The sequence below is a fragment of the Pelophylax lessonae genome, assembly GCF_965119305.1.
Source record: "Pelophylax lessonae genome assembly, chromosome: 1".
Taxonomy (NCBI): Eukaryota; Metazoa; Chordata; class Amphibia; order Anura; family Ranidae; genus Pelophylax; species Pelophylax lessonae.
Window position 1 is genome coordinate 371,156,085 of NC_138768.1, and position 21,986 is coordinate 371,178,070.

General features: G+C 45.6%; 1 protein-coding gene across 1 annotated transcript in view; it reads right to left on the minus strand.

Moving 5' to 3' along the window:
- Positions 1-21,565, minus strand: part of MAMDC2 (MAM domain containing 2) — a 199,326-nt gene extending 177,761 nt beyond the window's left edge. The window contains 1 exon segment of the mRNA XM_082247924.1: positions 21,294-21,565. Within this exon segment, the coding sequence (XP_082104050.1) occupies positions 21,294-21,333 (40 nt within the window). The 5' untranslated portion in view covers positions 21,334-21,565.
- Between the last annotated feature and the right edge of the window lie 421 nt (positions 21,566-21,986).

The following is a 21,986-nucleotide window of genomic DNA, read 5'->3' on the forward strand; positions in this document are numbered from 1 at the left end:
ATTATTCTTATAGCCAAACTGAGTCCCAGAAATAGTTATTTAATCATTAAGACCATTTTCCTAGTACTACAATACTACTTCCTCTTGCTTGGTATAGTAGGTATTATAGTAGTGCAAAGTGTTTACCTATAACTGTATACTGTCTGTAACAGAGTTTCACCCTGCTGTCCAGTGCATTCTGTAATGTTAATTTATTTCAGTAATTCAATTCAAAAAGTAAAACTCACATATTTTATATAGATGTGTTACACATAGAATAATATATTCCAAGCATTTATTTCCTTTAATTTTGATGATTGTTGCTTACAGCTAGTAAAAAAAACAAAATTCAGTATCTCAGAAAATCAAAATATTTCATAAGACCAATAAAAAAAAGGATATTGAATACAGAAATGTTGGCTTACTGCAAAGTACGTCCATATACAGTATAGCATGCACTCAATACTTGGTCGGGGCTCCTTTTACATGAATTACTGCATGAATGCAGCATGACATGGAAGCGATCAGCCTGTGGCAATGCTGAGGTGTTATGGAAGCCCAGGTTGGGTTGATAGTGGCCTTCAGCTCATCTACATTGTTGGGTCTGGTGTCTCTCATCTTCCTTTTGACAATTCCCCACAGATTCTCTATGGAGTTTAGGTCAGGCAAGTTTGCTGGCCAATCAAGCACAGTGATACCATGATCAATAAAACAGGTATTGGTACTTTTGGCAGTATGGGCAGGTGCCAATCCTGCTGGAAAATTAAATCAGCATCTCCATAAAGCCGGTCAGCAGAGGGAAGCATGAAGTGCTCTAGAATCTCCTAGTAGAGGGTTGCCATGACTTTGGACTTGATAAAACACAGTGGACCAACACCAGCAGATGACATGGCTTCCCAAATCATCACGAAGTGTGGAAAAATGTGTATTTCATTTGGAAATCAAGGTCCAAAAATCTGGAGGAAGAGTGAAGAGGCACAGAATCCAAGTTGCATGAGGTCCAGTGTGAAGTTTCCACAGCCAGTGATGCTTGTCAGTAAGCCAACATTTCTGTATTTTTATTTTTTATTGGTCTTATGTAATATTCTAATTTTCTGAAATACTGATTTTTGGGTTTTCACTAGCTGTAAGCTATAATCATCAAAATTAAAAGATAGAAATACTTGAAATATATCACTCTGTGTGTAAAACATTTATGTAAAATATATGAATTTCACTTTTTGAATTGAATTACTTAATAACATGAACTTTTGATGATATTTTAATTTTATTACATGCACCTGTAAAATGTACTGATATGTGGTTGGATTGCTAAAACACAGCCTTGATTCCTTAACCTTGTCCCAGGGCACCACAGCCATTCTATGTATTTGTTCACTTTTACAACCTGTTTATAAGCTGAAGATATAAAAAACAGTGGAAGGCTCAAAAAATGTATGTTCTAATGTGCTCTACTGAAAACCTGTGCTTTGCCCATAAAGGGCGAACCAGCTGGTTTGTTATAAAGAAGACCTGAACTGTGTGGGCTGTGCCCAAAAAGGACTAGTCACTAGAGTAGCCCCCGGTCCGTTGTGCCCAGTCTACAGCATTGCTTGGCAGCACGGACCAGGCTACTGTTGCATCTCTTCTCCCCCCACCACATGAGCTGTTAAGCACTGTAGGAAAGAGAAGTGAGAGGAGAAAAGGGACACTGTCATTACAGGGCTGTGTGCAGCCTGTTTAAGCTCTGCCACCACCCAGGGAACAAAGGGGAAGGGAATGTGAGCAGCTGTGCCTGTTGGGAAGAACTGAAACTTGTAGCGGATGTAGTTCCTAGACAGACTGATTTTCACAATTGCATTTTACTACATATCCCAGGATCACTAGGGCTCTGTGGAAAGAAAAAGGAAACTCTGTTACTGGGCTGGGGGCAAACATGGTGCTGCCTATAGAGTTGTGGGCTCTGGGAACAGGGAACCCAAGAAAATCAGTGGCACCTTTGGGGGTAAGTGATGAACTAGTATTGCATATAAGCTCCCTGCAGCTCATCTTTTTCCTGTTGCTGACTTATCATGTTCTGCATTGTGTCTCTGTGTAGAGGTGGCTATCTTAGTTGAGGAACATAGCTATGCTTCTTCATTTCACAGCTGCCCCCTGATGACTGGTGAAGACACAGCAAAAGAGGTTTGGGAAGCACAGACTGGATGAAGCAGAAGAATTTAGATCCTTACACTGCAGCTTTTACTCCAGTGAGGAGAACAGCAGGATGACATCACTAAATCTCACTCTAAATGTCCTTAGAATGAGAATCTGACAGCAGTGCCTTAGATCTCACACTGTAGACATACAACTATGAGGCTGTAGCCACAGAAGTGCCAAGACACACTCATATACCTGGATTTTTCAGGGTATTGCGTAGGCACAATTAACATTTCTATAGATTCCCTGAAGAATAACAACCTTCACTTTTTTAATTTAGCTTCCACTTTAATGCCCCTTCCCAGGAGCACATACTAACTTTTTTTTCTTTTCCCTGACTCTCTGTTTAGCAGACAGTAGTAAGGAAAATAAGTAGATGCTTCAACCATGTTTTTAAGTCTCCAAAGAAATGGTATTGTAGGGAACGTTGCAGTTAAGAGATCTTCTTACCAAAGGTAACCAAAGAGTTTACATATGCAAACGACCCTAAAGCATGGAGCAACAGCCAGTGGCAGTAAGTCTTCAGGTTCACAAACATGCCAGTATTTCAAAAAATGAGTTGGCTAGAAGTAAATTGATGCAGCCTTGCCATAAACTAAATTGGTACAGGTATAGTGCAGCACTAAAAACATTAAACAATAATAACGTGATAACATAGAGAAGGAGAATCTGAATCCCTCAATCACATAATAGGACGGTGCATATACGTAGGTGAATACAAAATGTGACACTATATTTCATAAAACAAAATCCAATAGGCATCAATGAAATGTTTTCCTCAGTGATCCATGATAAAAAGCAAACAAGTGCAATAAACTGTGAAGTTGGACAAGAATGGCAGCAGTAGAGTTAATGTGCTCCCCAAGCCAGACAAGTTATTAGGCTGCTTACCAGATGGAAGTGACCACTAGGTAATAGGTGGTCAAAACACACAAGGCGAATTAGGTCTCCCTCCGACCGTAAAGTGCATATGTGATTCCAATGGTGCTCAAAAGTAAAATCAAAGGAAGTGTTCTCATAGTATAGTACAATTTAAAAAAGAGCTTTGATAACAAGGTTAAAGATGCACTTAGAAGAGTCTGTAATATAAAGGCTCAATAGACATGCAAAGTGGCATGTAGGCAATGTTCCACTCCGGGCATACAATAAACCGACCAATTGGGAACAAATAGTGTGATGGTGTCACTACACTACGCGTTTCATCATAAATGATGTCATCTGCGGACGCTTCTTTTGTTTTTACTTTCGAATACCAATGGAACCACATGAGCACTTTACGGTCGGAGGGAGACCTTAATTTCCCATGTGTGTGTAACAGAATTTCCAGGCATTGGGCCTGATGTGGGTCTGCCATTGTTACCGGGAGCACTTCCAACACATTTAAGTTGAAAACCCAAGTGTGAGAGCTGAGACAATGACCATTCCGGCATCTTTGGTTTGGTTTTTTTATTTTATAATGGGGGTGGGAGAAGGGAAAGAGTGAGATACTGCTCTGGCTCAACTAGGTTTAACTGGAACACTTTTTTTTGGAAAAAAAATGCCTGTTAGCACTGTCCTGACGCCAGCTGAATGCCAACCAATGCTTCCTGGCGCTTGAGATACTGTTCTTCTGAAAAGTGCTGAAACTTCGACTGTAACTCCATGGTTAACTCAGAAGATCCAGGACTGTACTGCTCCTTGACTCTTAACACTCTGTCTAGCTCAAAAGTCCTGCATATGGCTCCCTCCAACCCTTCACTGACTGAGGTAGCTTCTTGTAACTGCTTGTGCGGCTGCAACTCCTAACACTGCACACTTGACTCTTCAGGGCCCAACCGCTGGCGCCCTCTCTACACTTCCAGGGTCCTCTCACTAGACAACCCCCTTGACACTTCAGGGTCCTCTCACTAGACAACCCCCTTGACACTTCAGGGTCCTTTACTAGGCAACCCCCTTGACACTTGCAGGATCCAGGATCCCTGGGACCTTCACCGGAGTAGTCCCCTCTACACTAGGCAGACCCCCAGGGGCAGTTCACAGTACTCACGACCTTGGAAGGCTTTCCTGGAACTGAACCTCTCTTCCTCCGCTCATCCTTGGCACCCCGGATCCTCTCTGCAGCTCAGCTTTTCCTCCTGGATTCTCAGGCAGCCACCCGAGACACCCGATTCTTTTGACAGGAGGAGAGACAGCCATACTCTCCCTCCTGGGAGTCTGCTTCCCACCAAAGACGCTGAGTCATGCCTTCCCTTCAAACTTATACCCACTCCCAGAATCCTCTGCTGCAGAATCTGCCTTCTGGGGTAGATACAGGCCTGAGTGGACCACTGATTGGGTTTCCTCCACTGTCCAATGAGAGTCCTCTCATGGAGCCAGTGGGGAGACTCCCCTCTCAGCAGCCACACCTGGGAGACATGACAGCCCAGCTGAAAATCATGGCCCTGCTGTTAGGCAGCTAAGGCCCATTATGCTTTTACCTAGCACCTACCTTGAAGGGTGCTACATCTGTTTTGACCACCTATTATCTAGTGATCACTCCTGTCTGGTAAGCCGCCTAATAACTTGTCTGGCTTGGGGAGCACGGTAACTCTACTGCTGCCATCCTGAACCAGCTTCACAGTGTCCTGCACTTGTTTGATCTTTATCACGGATCACTGAGGAGAAAATGTTATTGATGCCTGTTGGATTTTGTTTTATTGACTTATTGTCACATTTTATATTCACCTGTATGCACCATACTATTATTTGGTTGAGGGATTCAGATTCCCCTTCTCTATATTATCACATGTTATTATTGTTTAATGTGCCATTTTGTTACAGTTTGTAGTGCTGGCAGCTTTATATAATATCTCTGAGCGCAGTGTTTTTTATTTTTTTTTATAAACTATATTGGTGGCTGGGTCGTGATCTGATGGTAAATTTTAGTAAATAGTCCACAGGCCATGGTCAAAATAATGACTGCTGGGAAACAATAAATAAATATGAATTCACTAATGTCTAATAGCAGTTGGACACATTTAACTGGACTTGTTCTGTAACGGTGAAAACATTTCACTTATCCAATTAGCTTCTTCAGCTTTTTCATATCTGAACTGAAGAAGTGACATGAATATTCTGCAAAATGTTCTCACCATTACAAGTCCAGTAGTAGCTATACCATGACCTATATAAATAAGAACCATCACACACTGATTCATCATGTTGTATCTGAAAAAACAAAATTCACCTTTATTAAAAAATAATATATGCCTACATTTTTGCAGAAAAAAATATGTGCATTTATGATTTTTTTTCACTGATGCCTCTAAAGCATTGTACCCATGATCAGTAAATCGTGGGTGCAATGTTGGGCTCCTGCACACTCTTCCTCCAGCTCTCTGCCTGAACTATTAGCCCAAAAGCTGGAGGGAGTGTCAATGGACTACGAGTTTGGTGATTACTGCAATTATGTTCCATTGAGAACTACAAGTCACTACTATTCTGCCACTGTGGCAGACAGAACTTGTAGTTCACTCCTTCACAGATCTCTATGAATGATGTAGCTGTGCTGCGCTTTACTAAAGAAAAGCTTTTTTTAGTCTGTCTTTTACTTCCGTGATGCTTTTGGCAGGTTACACTAACTAACTGTCTGATAGAATGTAAAAAAAACAAGTGTGGGGAACTCTCTTTAAAATGTATCTATGATAAAAATGTAAAATCATATATTTATTTCCACATGGTATTCCAATTATTTCTAGCCTACTCCTATCAATCTGAACAATCTTGAAGTTTGTAAACTTACTTTGTAAAGATCCCCACACATTTACTTCTATGACAGGTATTTACTATGCCCTGTGAGTAGGAACTGCTGTGTCACATATCTCACAGAAACTGCCTTCTGATCTACAGAGGAGCTGGGAGGAGGAGTTTCAGGAGGCGGAGTCAGTACAGTTCATTGATTTGGAACAAAATCCCTTTGTCCCTCTTTTCTTTTCATTTGTCCCATTTTGGTCTGATCTATAAAGTTGTGTATAAAATGCTCTTTTTATCTTTCAAAAAGTGTTCCCCAGTGGTAAACCTTTCATCCAATTTCTAAATTGCTGCATTTGTACATTTCAAAAGCCAGTATAAAAGAATAGTAGTGGTAAAAAATATATATTTTTTTGTATAATTCTCCTTTAAAGGGTATGGCAGGGGATGTGTCCTATGCCTACATAACTTTGCTAATAGGTGTCCCTCGTTCCCATCTCAAAAAGTTGGGAGGTATGGTACAGGAATCACTACTTGCAGGTAACAAGGTACCATGGGATATGTAGTCCCTAGAAATGTAGAGTAAACAGCAGAGTCCAGAAAATTGTGGAAAAAGTGGCCAGCAGACAGGCAGAATCCACAACATTTGCACTATCTATGTTCTGTCTATACTAATTTGCACATGAGGGATATTACACATTTAATTCAATGTATGTTACAGTATATGCACTTGCTTTGGGTTTACATTTTTCAATTGATATTATCTTCATTTGTCAAGCACGGCATATGTATCATTTTGAAGTACATGTTTGATTGCAATTTTTGAATTTTAACACTGGTGGGGAGGGGGCTTTTAGCACCGCCTTTTTTTAATATATTGCTTCTTGGAACCCACAACATTAAAGAAGATTTTTTCAAGTAAACTTATATTGAATTGTAAAATATAACTATTGTTTGTATTGTTATTAAAATGCTGATGTTATCTAATGAAAGTGTATGCTGTGATCAATGATCTCCTTTAACCGAACCCCTGTTCCGGATTTAACCCTTCCCTACCCTATCAAAATGATTTTGCTCAATATACACTTTTAAGTGGAACTTCCCCCAAAAGGGGAAATTCCCATTTTCTGCCTCAACCATCCCTCATCTTAAACTTTTGGCACTTTAACTTTTTTGGGGGAGAGTGAGTACCTGGTTGTGACAGCTACCCGCTCCCACTTCTGCCCTGATCGCCTAGGCCAGTGGTCCTCAACTCCGGTCCTCGGGGCCCACTAACAGGCCAGATTTTAAGTATTACCTTGGGGATATGCAGACTAGAATACTGCAATCACTGAGCAGCAAATGAGATCACCTGTGATGTAATTTAGTTATCTTGCAATCCTGGCCTGTTAGTGGGCCCGAGGACCGGAGTTGAGGACCACTGGCCTAGGCGATCTGAGCAAACGTTCAGCCTTCTGGGACATGCACATGCACAGTGGAAAACTGTCTGTGAAGCTGCAGGGAGCATGAGCCCACACTAAACATGCCGTCACTGGGAAACTGGTGAAGAACCAGCACAGGTGGGCATGGCTCTGGATCCTCGGACAGGTAAGTGTCCTTTTATTAAAAGTTAGAAGCTGCAGTATTTGTAGCTGCTGACTTTTATTTTTTTTTCTTTCTAGGGTGAAGATTCACTTTAAAAAAATAACTAATAAAAACTTCTTTTTAACTATGATAACAATCGCAAACACACTTTTAGAACCACTTGGAGCAGAAGTCTGCGGATGTAAACAAAGCTGTGTGGGATCACTGTACAGGGAGAAGAACTAGAATAAGTCAAAAGAATTATGACAAGTCCTACAAGAAAGCTGGAAAAATTTACTACACGCCTGTTGAAAAAAATAAAAGTGCAGCAGTGTATCAAAGCAACAAAGATTTGTCTTTTGAGGGAAGACATCTGAAATACTCATCTGTTTGGAAAACACGTGGTATTACTGGGATATGTGTATACAGTATAATCTAAGGTTAAATAGTGTTGTTTAAGCAAATATCATTTTCTTTGGCGACCAAAGACTTTTACACAGTACTGTAGTGCAAAGCATGCCAACATAACCATCTCTGAAACCAAATTCAAATGTAACAAGTGCTAGTAAGCTTAAAGAGGAGCTCCAGGCACCTATAAAAAAAATAAATAAAAGTAAGCAGCTACAAAAAGTGATATGTGAGTATGTGATACCATTTTGTTGTGAAACATTCTCTTTGGTGAGACATCAAGGTTATTTTTAGATCCTGATGTCTCACCTGCCCTTCATTGCATTCTACGCTCGGTTAGCTTCTCCCCTGGTTACAGCAACCACGAAAATAACAGCCAAACCAGAAGTAGTGTAATACACATCACTTCTGGGTTCTTACTAGGTAAGGGTCCTTTCACACGAGTGGTGTGCGTTCCATTAAGCAGATCCTGCTCAGTTTATGAATGGATGTGGACACAGCTTGCTCTACTCTATGGGTGGCCGGGAGTAAATGGACTCCGGTGTCTGTTTACACCTGGCTGCCTTCAATCCGTCCAAAGGTAAGAAGACGCAGTCCTCCTCAATTTTTTTTAGTGGGTCTGAGTGGACCCAGAGGTAGGCGGGTGTAAATGGACACAAATCCATTTACATCCGCCGGTCCGTAGGAATGTATGGACCATCTGATCAGGTCCGCCTGAAAAACTGTCAGGTGGACCTGATCAGAACACCCGCGTGAAAGGACCCTAAAGCCTCGTACACACGCAACGATTATCGGCCGACCGATCGTCCGACTTTTGTCCAAGTTGTGTTTTGTTGGTTGGAATGTGCCTAGACTGCACACAAATTTTCTCGGCCAACAAAATTCTACTTCAGAAGTGATGTCATGTGTGGTTTGTTTTCTTTGCGTTTTTTCTTCACTGAGCATGCCCAGACTTGCTCATCAGATTTTTCCCTGTCGAAATCTGTACTGACTGCTTAAAAATCGGCCGTTGTGTTGACGGCCAACAAAAATTTTATAGTCTGCACACCAGTGTTAATTTTGGCAGCAAATTTCAATTTAGTTTTAGTCTTAGTCTTAGGACTAAAATGGCATTTTAGTTTTAGTCCTATTTTAGTCTTCTGCAAGTGATTTAGTTTTAGTCGTATTTAGTCGACTAAAACTCCAGTATATTTTAGTCGACTAAAACGCCCTACATTTTAGTCGACTAAAACTCATTTTAGTCATCTATAATCAAATGGGTGTAGTTCAATTGTAATTTGTGATGCATTGTTTAAGCATTTCTCTACAATTTCCAAACTCATTATATACTACTGCTGGTCCTGGAGTGAAAAATCTAATATGTTATTATTTATGCTTTGAGCATGCACCAGTGTTAATTTTTGGCAGCAAATTTCGATTTAGTTTTAGTTATAGTCTTTTGACTAAAATGCCATTTTAGTTTTAGTCGTATTTTAGTCTTAAGACTAAAATGCCATTTTAGTTTTAGTCGTATTTTAGTCATCTGAATTGTGTTAGTCGACGAAAATGTTTTAGTCGGTTTTAGTCGACGAAATTAACACTGCTGCACACCAGATTTTTTTCAGGCGAAAAGTCGGAGTTGGTTGTCGGAAGCATCATACTAACAAGCCGAAAATCGGCAGATCGGACGTTGGCCGAAAATTCCCTGCCAATTTTCGACGCGTGTGTACGGGGCATTAGGAAGACCAACAAACAAATTGGTTTCCTTCCCTCTACCTGTTGCGGGGGGGAAGAAGTTGAATGTACCAGGGGCACATGGAAGTGATCAGACAGCTGTATAGCTGTGCAATCTCTTCCACCTGACAGGTAACATTTGACTTTTCAGATTAAGAGTCGGTTCACACTATGGCGACACGACTTCGGGGCGACTTGAACAAGTCGCCGTGCACCGCGACTTCGGCGCGGCTTGCACTGACTTCACATAATGGAAGTCAATGCAAGTCGCTCCGACTTCGGCCAAAAGTAGTGCGGGAACCTTTTTCTAAGTCGGAGCAACTTGAGTCGCTCCTATTAGAATGGTTCCCATTGCACAGAATGGAGCACGACTTGTCAGAACAAGTTGCCTGACAAGTCGGAGTAGTGTGAACCGGCACTTACACATATAACCAGCTGCTACAATGTATGTAAAACCTCCAGCATCTGCCAATGTTTGTCATACATCAGTAGCATGGAAAGGGTTAAAGCGGTATTAAAACCAAGAACACAAATGTATTTAATTGCAGCTCACCAGTTCTTAGATGTGGCTGCATTACTTTTCTTTTTTTAGGCAAGATTCCCTTTATTTTCACCTAGTGATCTAGCCAGAAACTTTTTTTTACCAGACCAGGCTGTCCAGACAAAGTAGCAGTTAGAGAGATGAGACAAACCATTTACCACTGACAGAGGTGCTTATACTCCTCAGATTTGAATAGTTCATGTGAAACCTTTATCGTAAAAGGAGTTCAGCTTCCATTTGTTAGTAAAGTTCATCTGCTAGTCTAACGCTACCCTCTCACAAGACTGGCAAAGCTGCTATCCAAAGGTGTCTGCTTTGCTACTTCATCCAGAATGCAGAGACCCTAAGCCAAAGCCGAACCCTGAACTAAATTAGCACCTGCACCTTTTTAAAAAAAAGCGCTGAAGCTGCATTGCATTCATGTGAATAGGTACCATAGAGAATAATGTGATTTCCATTGTTGTGCAGTGCAGGGAAACAGCAGTTGCATGAGAAACACGCTAGTGTGAATGGGGGGTGGGGTAAAAAAAGAAAACGAATGAAGCCCCCACATCTAAAGGATTAGTAAACTGCAAAAGATTATGTTTTTGTGTTTAATGGCGCTTAAATGCATTCCCTTCCAGTGGCGGCCCGTGCATAGGAAAAAGAAAAGAAAAAAAAAAAAAGAAGAAAAAAAAAAAAAACCAAACAAATAAAGTTTTGAAAAAAAAAAAAATTACAAAACGAACAAATAAAGTTTTGAAAAAAAAAATTGTGTTCGCCGCTACCCCGGCCTATGTGGTGGCTATGGGGGGGGGGTGGGGTTTACGACCCAGAAGGGCGCCGATTGGCTGCCTTCTGGGGGCGTAACCTGAGCGCAAGTCATTGCGCTTGGGCACCCCCACTTTCCTGATATCCTGGCTGTGATTGGTCCAGTCTACAGCCTGGACCAATCATCATCCAGGACATCCCATGGCCCCATGCTGACCCCGCTGACGTCGCGTGGACCGGCATTGCAGAGAGCGGAGCGGAGCGGAGAGGAGACCGGAGAAGAGGAGAGGGAGAAGCTGAGCCTCCAGGTAAGTGCACTGCTCTGTCGGGCACGCACGCATAGCTCTGCATTAGGGGACATATACTGGTGGTCACTGCACTGGAGGCACGCACGCATAGCTCTGCATTAGGGGACATATACTGGTGGTCACTGCACTGGAGGCACGCACGCATAGCTCTGCATTGGGGGACATATACTGGTGGTCACTGCATTGGAGGCACGCACGCATAGCTCTGCATTAGGGGACATATACTGGTGGTCACTGCACTGGAGGCACGCACACATAGCTCTGCATTGGGGGACATATACTGGTGGTCACTGCATTGGAGGCACGCACGCATAGCTCTGCATTGGGGGACATATACTGGTGGTCACTGCATTGGAGGAACGCACGCAAAGCTCTGCATTAGGGGACATATACTGGTGGTCACTGCACTGGAGGCACGCACGCATAGCTCTGCATTAGGGGATATATACTGGTGGTCACTGCACTGGAGGCATGCACGCATAGCTCTGCATTGGGGGACATATACTTGTGGTCACTGCACTGGAGGCACGCACGCATAGCTCTGCATTATGGGACATATACTGGTGGTCACTGCACTTGAGGCACGCACGCATAGCTCTGCATTGGGGGATGTATACTTGTGGTCACTGCAATGGAGGCACGCACGCATAGCTCTGCATTGGGGGATGTATACTTGTGGTCACTGCATTGGAGGCACGCACGCATAGCTCTGCATTGGGGGATGTATACTTGTGGTCACTGCATTGGAGGCACGCACGCATAGCTCTGCATTGGGGGATGTATACTTGTGGTCACTGCATTGGAGGCACGCACGCATAGCTCTGCATTGGGGGATGTATACTTGCGGTCACTGCATTGGAGGCACGCACGCATAACTCTGCATTGGGGGATGTATACTTGTGGTCACTGCATTGGAGGCACGCAAGCATAGGTCTGCATTGGGGGACATATACTTGTGGTCACTGCATTGGAAGCACGCACGCATAGCTCTGCATTGGGGGACATATACTTGTGGTCACTGCATTGGAGGCACGCACGCATAGCTCTGCATTGGGGGACATATACTTGTGGTCACTGCATTGGAGGCACGCACGCATAGCTCTGCATTGGGGGATGTATACTTGTGGTCACTGCACTGGAGGCACGCACGCATAGCTCTGCATTGGAGGACGTATACTGGTGGTCACTGGCTGCACTGGAGGCACGCACGCATAGCTCTGCATTGGGGGACGTATAATGGTGGTCACTGGAGGCACGCACCCATAGCTCTGCATTGGGGGATGTATACTGGTGGTCACTGGCAGCACTGGAGGCATGCACGCATAGCTCTGTATTGGGGGACGTATACTGGTGGTCACTGGAGGCACGCACGCATAGCTCTGCATTGGGGGATGTATACTGGTGGTCACTGGCTGCACTGGAGGCACGCACGCATAGCTCTGCATTTGGGGACGTATAATGGTGGTCACTGGAGGCACGCACGCATAGCTCTGCATTGGGGGACGTATACTGGTGGTCACTGGCTGCACTGGAGGCACGCACGCATTGCTCTGCATTGGGGGACGTATACTGGTGGTCACTGGAGGCAAGCACGCATAGCTCTGCATTGGGGGACGTATACTGGTGGTCACTGGAGGCAAGCACGCATTGCTCTGCATTGGGGGATGTATACTGGTGGTCACTGGCTGCACTGGAGGCACGCAAGCATAGCTCTGCATTGGGGGACATGTATACTGGTGGTCACTGGCTGTATTGGAGGCACGCACGCATAGCTCTGCATTGGGGGATGTATACTGGTGGTCACTGACTGCACTGGAGGCACGCACGCATAGCTCTGCATTGGGGGACGTATACTGGTGGTAACTGGCTGCACTGGAGGCACGCACGCATAGCTCTGCATTGGGGGACGTATACTGGTGGTCACTGGCTGCACTGGAGCCATGCACGCATAGCTCTGCATTGGGGAAATGTATACTGGTCACTGCATTGGGGACATGTATGCTGGTCACTACATTGAAAGGGGGCATTTATACTGGTCACTATATTGAAGGGGGCATGTACTGTGGGGTTTGTGCTTGAGTTGTTTGTGCGGGGTTTGTGCCTGAGGGGTTTGTGCTGGGGGGGTCTGTACTGTGAGGTTTGTGCTGGGGGGGTCTGTACTGTGAGGTTTGTGCTGGGGGGGTCTGTACTGTGGGGTTTGTGCCACTCTCAGTCCATGTATCCCATAATAGGATGTCTCTCACAGTATATCCCATAATAGGGCCCCTGTTCCCTATTATCGGATATACTAGAACTGATGGACCCCTTAATATGTGATATATTGGGAGAATTGGTTTACGCAAGCAAAATACAGGGGACAAAATGGGTGGAGTCTATAAGGGGTGGGGCTTCTGAGAAATGGGAGGGGTTAAAATGGAAGGGCGGGGTCTTGCGCCCCCCCATCTTAAAACTTCACCAGCCGCCACTGTTCCCTTCGTTGTATGCATATAAGCGGCCTCTAGGCGAATGGGCTTTAACATCAAGCCGCCGCATATATGCATCCATAGGGAACAGTTTATTGTGCTGGGAGTGCACTTCCAGCACACCCCCAGCACAGAAACTAAAATGTTAAGCTCCCGATGCATACTTGCAATCGGAGCCCTCTGATCATGTGACCACTGTGACAGTCATTTACAGTGGTCACATGATCGGAATGCCTGCCTCTCCCTCCTGGCATTTCGATTCTCTTAAAGAGTCATGGGGCAGTGGTGGGAAGGGGTTAAGGAGATTGTACAATCAGATTGTATAGTGCATAGATATCTTACCCGTATGTTACTGGTTGGATCACCGGGTAAAAATAAAGGACAAAAGAAGCCTGAAAAAAGAAAACTAATGCAGCTATTTAGGGTATTTAGCATTTTTAGTTTTTGCGTTACACTTTAATAAATTACATACAATTTCTGCTTCAAGGCCTCATTCAAACATCCTAAACAGCAATGCTGTGGCAAGGATCCCAGGTCAGCAGCAGCTGCTCAGTCTGTACAATTTAAAGTGATTGTAAAGTCTAGTTTTTCTTTAAAATATCAAACATGTCATACTTACCTGCTCTGTGCAGTGGCCTGGATCCTCCTCTTCTCGGGTCCCTCTTCTGTGCTCCTGGCCCCTCCCCAGTGGGGTACCTAGAGCATTTGGGACCCGGGGCGGATCCTATATCTGGCACCCCCCCCCCCCCCCAACTTTAAAATGTAAAAACACCCACAAAAAATTGTAATGTTTTCAAGAATATGTTTTGCACAAATTTCACAGCCCCCCATCACAGTGCCCCTTGCAGTCTGCCCTCCATCTCTCTAATCACAGTTCCCCTTTTGCACTCTCTGCCTCCCCTGTACAGTCCTACCTTCAGCATATATAGATAGCTAATATTAGCAATGTGTTTAAGTTTGAGTAAGAGATTGGAGACTTGCTAAAGGAGATATTCAGAGACTACAGACATGATACAGGAGATGGTCAGAGACTGCAGACATGATACAGGAGATGGTCAGAGACTGAGGACATGATACAGGAGATGGTCAGAGACTGAAGACATGATACAGGAGATGGTCAGAGACTGCGGACATGATACAGGAGATGGTCAGAGACTACAGACATGATACAAGAGATAGTCAGAAACTGAGGACATGATACAGGAGATGGTCAGAGACTGAGGACAAGATACAAGAGATGGTCAGAGACTGCAGACATGATACAGTAGATGGTCAGAGACTGAGGACATGATACAGTAGATGATCAGAGACTGCAGGCGTGATACAGGAGATGGTCAGAGACTGCAGACATGATACAGTAGATGGTCAGAGACTGAGGACATGATACAGTAGTTGGTCAGAGACTGCAGATGTGATACAAGTGATGGTCAGAGACTGCAGACATGATACAGTAGATGGTCAGAGACTGCGGACATGATAGAAGAGATGGTCAGAGACTGCAGACATGATACAGTAGATGGTCAGAGACTGCAAACGTGATACAGGAGATGGTCAGAGACTGCAGACATTAGTACAGTAGATGGTCAGAGACTGCAGACATTAGTACAGTAGATGGTCAGAGACTACAGACATGATACAGGAGATGGTCAGAGACAGCAGACATGATACAGGAGATGGTCAGAGACTGCAGACATGATACAGGAGATGGTCAGAGACTGAAGACATGATACAGGAGATGGTCAGAGACTGCGGACATGATACAGGAGATGGTCAGAGACTACAGACATGATACAAGAGATGGTCAGAGACTGAGGACATGATACAGGAGATGGTCAGAGACTGAGGACATGATACAAGAGATGGTCAGAGACTGCAGACATGATACAGTAGATGGTCAGAGACTGAGGACATGATACAGTAGATGGTCAGAGACTGCAGACGTGATACAGGAGATGGTCAGAGACTGCAGACATGATACAGTAGATGGTCAGAGACTGAGGACATGATACAGTAGTTGGTCAGAGACTGCAGACGTGATAAAAGTGATGGTCAGAGACTGCAGACATGATACAGTAGATGGTCAGAGACTGCGGACATGATAGAAGAGATGGTCAGAGACTGCAGACATGATACAGTAGATGGTCAGAGACTGCAGACGTGATACAGGAGATGGTCAGAGACTGCAGACATTAGTACAGTAGATGGTCAGAGACTGCAGACATAATACAACAGATGGTCAGAGACTGCAGACATGATACAGTAGATGGTCAGAGACTGCAGACGTGATACAGGAGATGGTCAGAGACTGTAGACATGATACAGTAGATGGTCAGAGACTGCAGACATGATACAGGAGATGGTCAGAGACTGAGGATATGATACAGTAGATGGTCAGAGACTACAGACATGATACAGGAGATGCTCAGAGACTGAGGACATGATAGAAGATAGAAGAGCACTAGGGGAGCCGGAGAGCACAGACGAAGCAGAGAGCATTGGAGTAGCTGAAGGGCATGGTGGGGGGGGGGGTGACTGGAGGGAATGGAGAGAAAGCATTGTAGGGGGGTTGGAAGGTGCAGGGGGTGGAGAGCACTGGGGGGGATAGGGAGCACTTGGGGGGCGAGCAGGGAAAACCAGGGGGGTGGAGAGCACTGGGGGGACAGGGAGCACTTGGGGGGGTGGGCAAGGAAAATCAGGGGGGTGGAGAGCACTGGGGGGACAGGGAGTACTTGGGGGGCGAGCAGGGAAAATCAGGGGGGTGGAGAGCACTGGGGGGGGCGGCAGGGAAAATCGGGGGGTGGAGAGCATTGGGGGGACAGGGAGCACTTGGGGGAGGGCAGGGAAAATCAGGAGGGTGCAGAGCACTGGGGGGGGGCAGGGAGCACTTGGGGGGTGGGCAGGGAAAATCAGGGGGGTGGAGAGCACTGGGGGGGACAGGGAGCACTTGGGGGGCAGGAAGGGAAAACCAGGGGGGTGGAGAGCACTGGGGGGGGGCAGGGAGCACTAGGGGGGCGGGCAGGGAAAACCAGGGGGGTGGAGAGCACTGGGGGGGGACAGGGAGCACTAGGGGGGCGGGCAGGGAAAACCAGGGGGGTGGAGAGCACTGAGGGGGGGATTAGGAGCACTGGAGGGGGTTAGGAACACTAGGGGGCCAGCAAAAGAAGTTGTATAGGAGGGGGATGGGGCAGCTGCATATAGATGAATTGATCTTTCCCTATTCTTCCTGCAGGAGGGAGAGGAGTAGAATCAGTTATTCAGCAGGCAGCTGCAGGAAGAATAGAGAAAGATGAATTCCTCTATATGCAGCAGCCCCATCCCCCTCCTATCCAGCACACACACTTGGGCAATGGGCACTCACCTTCTTCCCGCCGAGGCTCCGCCCCCTTCTTCCCACCGAGGCTCCGCCCCTTATCCATGCCGCGGCTCTGCCCCCCGCTAGCAGCACGGACTGAAGGAGCTGCCACTGCAGCTGCCTTCACACTGCGGGATCTGTCTGAACACACAGGGGAGGACACGGCTGACACCCCCCAGTGAGTGGCACCCGGGGTGGGCCGCCCCCCCCATTGGTACGCCACTGCCCCTCCCTCCTGTTGAGTGCCCCCACAGCAAGCAGCTTGCTATGGGGGCACCTGAACCAAGTCACAGCTCCCTGTGGCCATTCAAACACGGGGCCGTGACCCGACCCCACCCCCTGTCTCTCCTGATTGGCTGACTGACTTTTAATGACAGCAGCGGAAGCCAATCGCCCTGCGCTGCTGTCTTAGCCAATGAGGAGGGGAGTTCCTAGCAGACACTCTTGCAACATCGCTGGATAAAGGTAGGCTTAGGAAAGTATTAGGGGGCCTGAGGGGGGGCTGCTGCACATAGAATGCATAACGTTAAAGAACCTTCTGCCTTTACAACTCCTTTAACGACAGGCTGAAATAGAGGAGACTGGAGGGTCTGATCAGGTCAGCCTGAAAAACCCAATTGGCCTGCCTATGTTAAAGGACCCTTATTTGGAAAAGTTCTGATTATTTTATGAGTGCCGCCTGTCTGCTGGCCATCCCTTTCCACAACTTCCCAGATTTTCATACATGTTTTGCAGCTTCTCCTCTGCTGTTTACTTTCAATTTCTAAGAACTACATACCCCATGGTACCTTGCTGTCTGCAAGCAGTGATTCCTGTACTGACTCCGCCTCCTGAAACTCCTCCTCTCTGCACCTCTGTGAAATGTGTGACTCAACAGTGCCTACTCACAGGACATAGTGAATATGTGTCACAGAATTCAAGGATGTAAATGTGTGGATCATTACAAAGATTTTACATTTTGACCAAAAATATGTCTTGAATGAAATAAATGAAGCCTTGTCTGCCTGAATTCCCACCAATGAGAAGTGTAGAATTCAGCAGGAGTTTACCCAGCAAGAAGAGGGAAAAGAAAAATTGAGGAAGTTTGCTGTGACAACATGAAAGGGTGAGTACCATGTGTACCCTTGATCGTGAAAATAAAAAATAAACGCAATTCTGTATTACAGCCTTTGAAAGGACAATCCAGCCGAATTCTTTCATCGGGCGGTATCATTGTACTGCTTCTGACTCCATGATCAGAAAAGCTGCAAAGATAGTGTCCCTTTATCTATTCATTTTTGGTCACCACATCCCAGTAATTCTGTATCAACTGCACCACCACTAGGTTTAGACGTGCTCGTCAATTTATGCACCAAATAAAAGTAATCTGCTTTTCAGGGGTGTTTGACAGGTGGTAAGAAGGGAATATGATGCCTCCTCCCCGCCTGTTTTGACCCTGTAAAAGCTGCACCAACGCTCGGCAACTGCGTGCATTTTAGATGCATCCCCTTTAGTATCGCCAATTAATGCGGCAGGAGGGAAAATTTCTGCCGCAGGATGTGAATCAAAGCATTTAGATCATTACATGTCAACACCCCATCCATTGCTTTTGCAACTTAAAGTCAGCAACCACAAATACCGTACACTTACCAGCACAGGGATCCAGGGCTGTTTTCACCTAGGCTGGTTCTTTGCTGGTCTCCGGCACCGCCATCTTGACTGTTGGAAACCGGATTTGACTTCCTTAACAGCCGGCTCTCCACTGCGCATGCACAAGCTGCGCTTTCTGAATGGTGCCGTAACCTCTTGGGACTTGTATCATGTACCAGGAAGTTTTGGGTGGGGAGCTTCTGCTCAGATCACCTAGGCAGAGGTGGAAGCTGGTAGGTACCTGTCAAAAAGTACCCACTCCCAGAAAACAAAATGTTGAAAATAATGGGGGGAATAGGAGGAGGATAAGTGGAACTTCCCTTGTCAGATAAAGTTCTGCTTTAAGAGGGTGGTTGGGGGGATGCTAAAAATATGGCTCACCTCCCCCAACAACAAGTCTAAATGAGGACTAAGGGTGTCCCACTATCAACCAAAAAAATGATATTGTTAAAACAAGACATTTATTGATATACAATATCATAAAAGAGTACAATATTTATTGTAAATAAAAATCTTGTTTGAAAGCCTAAGTGCAACCAAAAGAAAAAAAAAAAAAGAAAATCACGAACAACATAATTTACAGTAAGTAGCAATGGCAGAACTACCAGGGTCACAAAGATCGCTCGGCCCTGGAGTTCCACCACTGAGGGGGTGGGAGGGGCAAGAGCCTGGACTGTGGCTCCTGGCTGCAGGGCTCTGAGTTGCGAGTGTCTCTCTCACAGCCCAGAGCCAGCGCTGACACATGCCCCCTCCCACCTGCACGGATCAGGGAGGAGAGAGAGAGCTGATCAGCTTCTTCTCCTCCCCTGACCCCCCCCCCCTACCCCAGCAGCTGTAATCTTCTGGTGTGGTGGGGGTTACTACAACTAAAGGGCTGCCACATGGTCTCATCAAGAGTGACAGATCCTTCCTTTCTGCCTAGCTGCTCCATTCATAGAAGCTGTTACTACAGCTTCTATGAATGGACAGTGATCTATGAATGGAGAATAATTAGATCATGTTTAAATAGGCTTATATGAATGGAACAGCTAGGTAGAAAGGGTGGGCATAGATAGACCTTCTTAAAGGAGCTGTAAAGGCATAAGCTTTTTTATCTTAATGCATTCTATGCATTAGTGCCGGTTCACACATACAGTATGTGATGCGGGAATACTGCAAATCCACTGCGGGTTCCCGCATCGCACTGGCCTTGCAGGCAGTTCACACTATCATATGCGAACCGCTGGGGGTGTCAATACAAAATTAACGACACCCCCTGATCAGTTCGCATATCGCAGTGCGAACTGTCAGTTCGGACAAGAATCGGATCACATAGGTGTGAGCACCCATGCAATCCGATTCTGGTGTGAACCAAAAAAAGGGTCCTTTGTGACTTTGGTCCGAATGCAATGCGAATTCAGCCATACAATCTGTATGACGGAATTCGCAACGCACAGGCATCGCATGTGATTTTCATAGCAGTGACAGCGCACAGACATCGCATATGTGTAAGCCGGGACTTAAGATAAAACATCTTCTGTGTGAAGCAGCCTCCCCAGCACCCCCTAATACATACCTGAGCCCCATCTCTGTCCAGCAATGTCCACCAGTCCTGGACTCTCCCTCCTGAATGGCTGAGACACTGCCGCGGTGCAATTGGCTCTGGCGGCTGTCAATCAAAGTCAGTTAGCCAATCAGGAGAGAGAGGGTCAGGGCGAACCACAGCTCCGTGTCTGAATAGACACATGGAGCGGAAGCTCCACTTGGGTGCCCCCATAGCAAACTGCTTGCTGTGGGGGCACTCGTCAAGAGGGAGGGGCTAGGAGCCAGGAGAAGGGGGATCCAGGCTGCACTGTGCAAAACCACTACACAGAGAATGTGAGTATGACATGTTTGTTATAAAAAAAATAAACAAGACTTTACAATCACTTTAATGAGAGCCTGTGACAGCCCCTCAGTTGTATTAACCCCAGCTACACTGGTAGGGGCATGATGGAGGCAGATATTCACTATCAGAACTGGAATCAGCACAAGGGACAAAATCTAGCAAATATAATCCCCCTGTTGTGTTTGGCAGTCAGCACTGCCACTGAACATTACCCATTTGAGCAAACGGAGTCGTGCCACAAATGCATGCAATGTGCATGTTTGCGGCGCGGTGACGCGCCAGTTACAGGATTAAAACAGATGCAATCCAAAGACAGTGCGCTGCAATCTTGCCTTACGTATAACCGGAGACCGGTGGTGCAGTTGATATAATACTTTATGATCAGTAAAAAAAAAAAAAACATCATTTTAAACAATGCCATGTTTAAAAATAAAACCTCAGGAGACTTGGAGCAAAAGTTTCCATTCTGCAAAGGGTAACGATGTCCTGTAAAGAGGCTGATTCCGCAGACATAGAGATAAATGTGAATGCATCCTCTACAGGACGGTGTGCATGGTGCTGAGCAGACTACTGAAGAATAAAAGGAGAAGAGCCTGCAGCCTCATCTGTCCCTTCCAAGAAACACTCAGCTCCTATCCCACTCTGCAATGCTGCCATCCAGAAATCTCAGCACTTTCCATACTCATTGCATTACCTCTGGGCTGGAACACTGCAAATCCTCAAATTTCAGTCCTACCGGCTGCTTTTACCTGACTCAACCATTTCACTGAAGAAAGCTGCAAAAAAAAAAAGTTTTCCCAACTGTCTACTGAGAGCATGTTAGTGTGGTACTTACCTGCCAGAGAGAGCAGGAGAGCAGGGAAGAAAGGCAGCATTGTCAGCAGAGATGGCTGGGTACCAGTCAGGGCACCTCTAGTCAGGACACCTCCAGTCAGGACACCTCCAGTCAGAGCTTCACTGAGAGCCTGTTGGCTGTGCTGGTGGATAGGCTGTGGATGAAGTGCAGCTGTCCCCCCTTGTGGAGGAAGGAAGGTGGGGAGTGAGGAGAAGGCTGAAGAAACAGACAAAGATCACTCAGGGGAGGGGGGAAACCCTGACTCTGCTCCTCCTGACACTTCCCAGACATACAGGGAGCAGTCATATCATATAAACTGCTCCAGTCCTTGTCAGTGATATCACATATTCCAACCTCGTCTCTTATACCAGGCTCACACAACATACATCTCATTGTGTGTCTGCTTTGTGAACACAGATGGTTCATCTATAGCCTGTGTAGACACCACATACACAGAGGAATTTATTATAACAGTTCTTCACAAAACTACAACTATGGGGTGTTGTGTCTAGAATTTATTCATTTCTGACCCAACAATGATTATTATTATCACGCTTTCAAAGAATAAGTGCATCAACCCCCCCTTCTGACGCACCCTTCGTGTTTGCCCACCTCTGAGCACCATCCCTGGGTTTCACCTCCTTACCCACCTCACAGTACCACAGAACCAAGTATAATTTTGTACTACTAAAT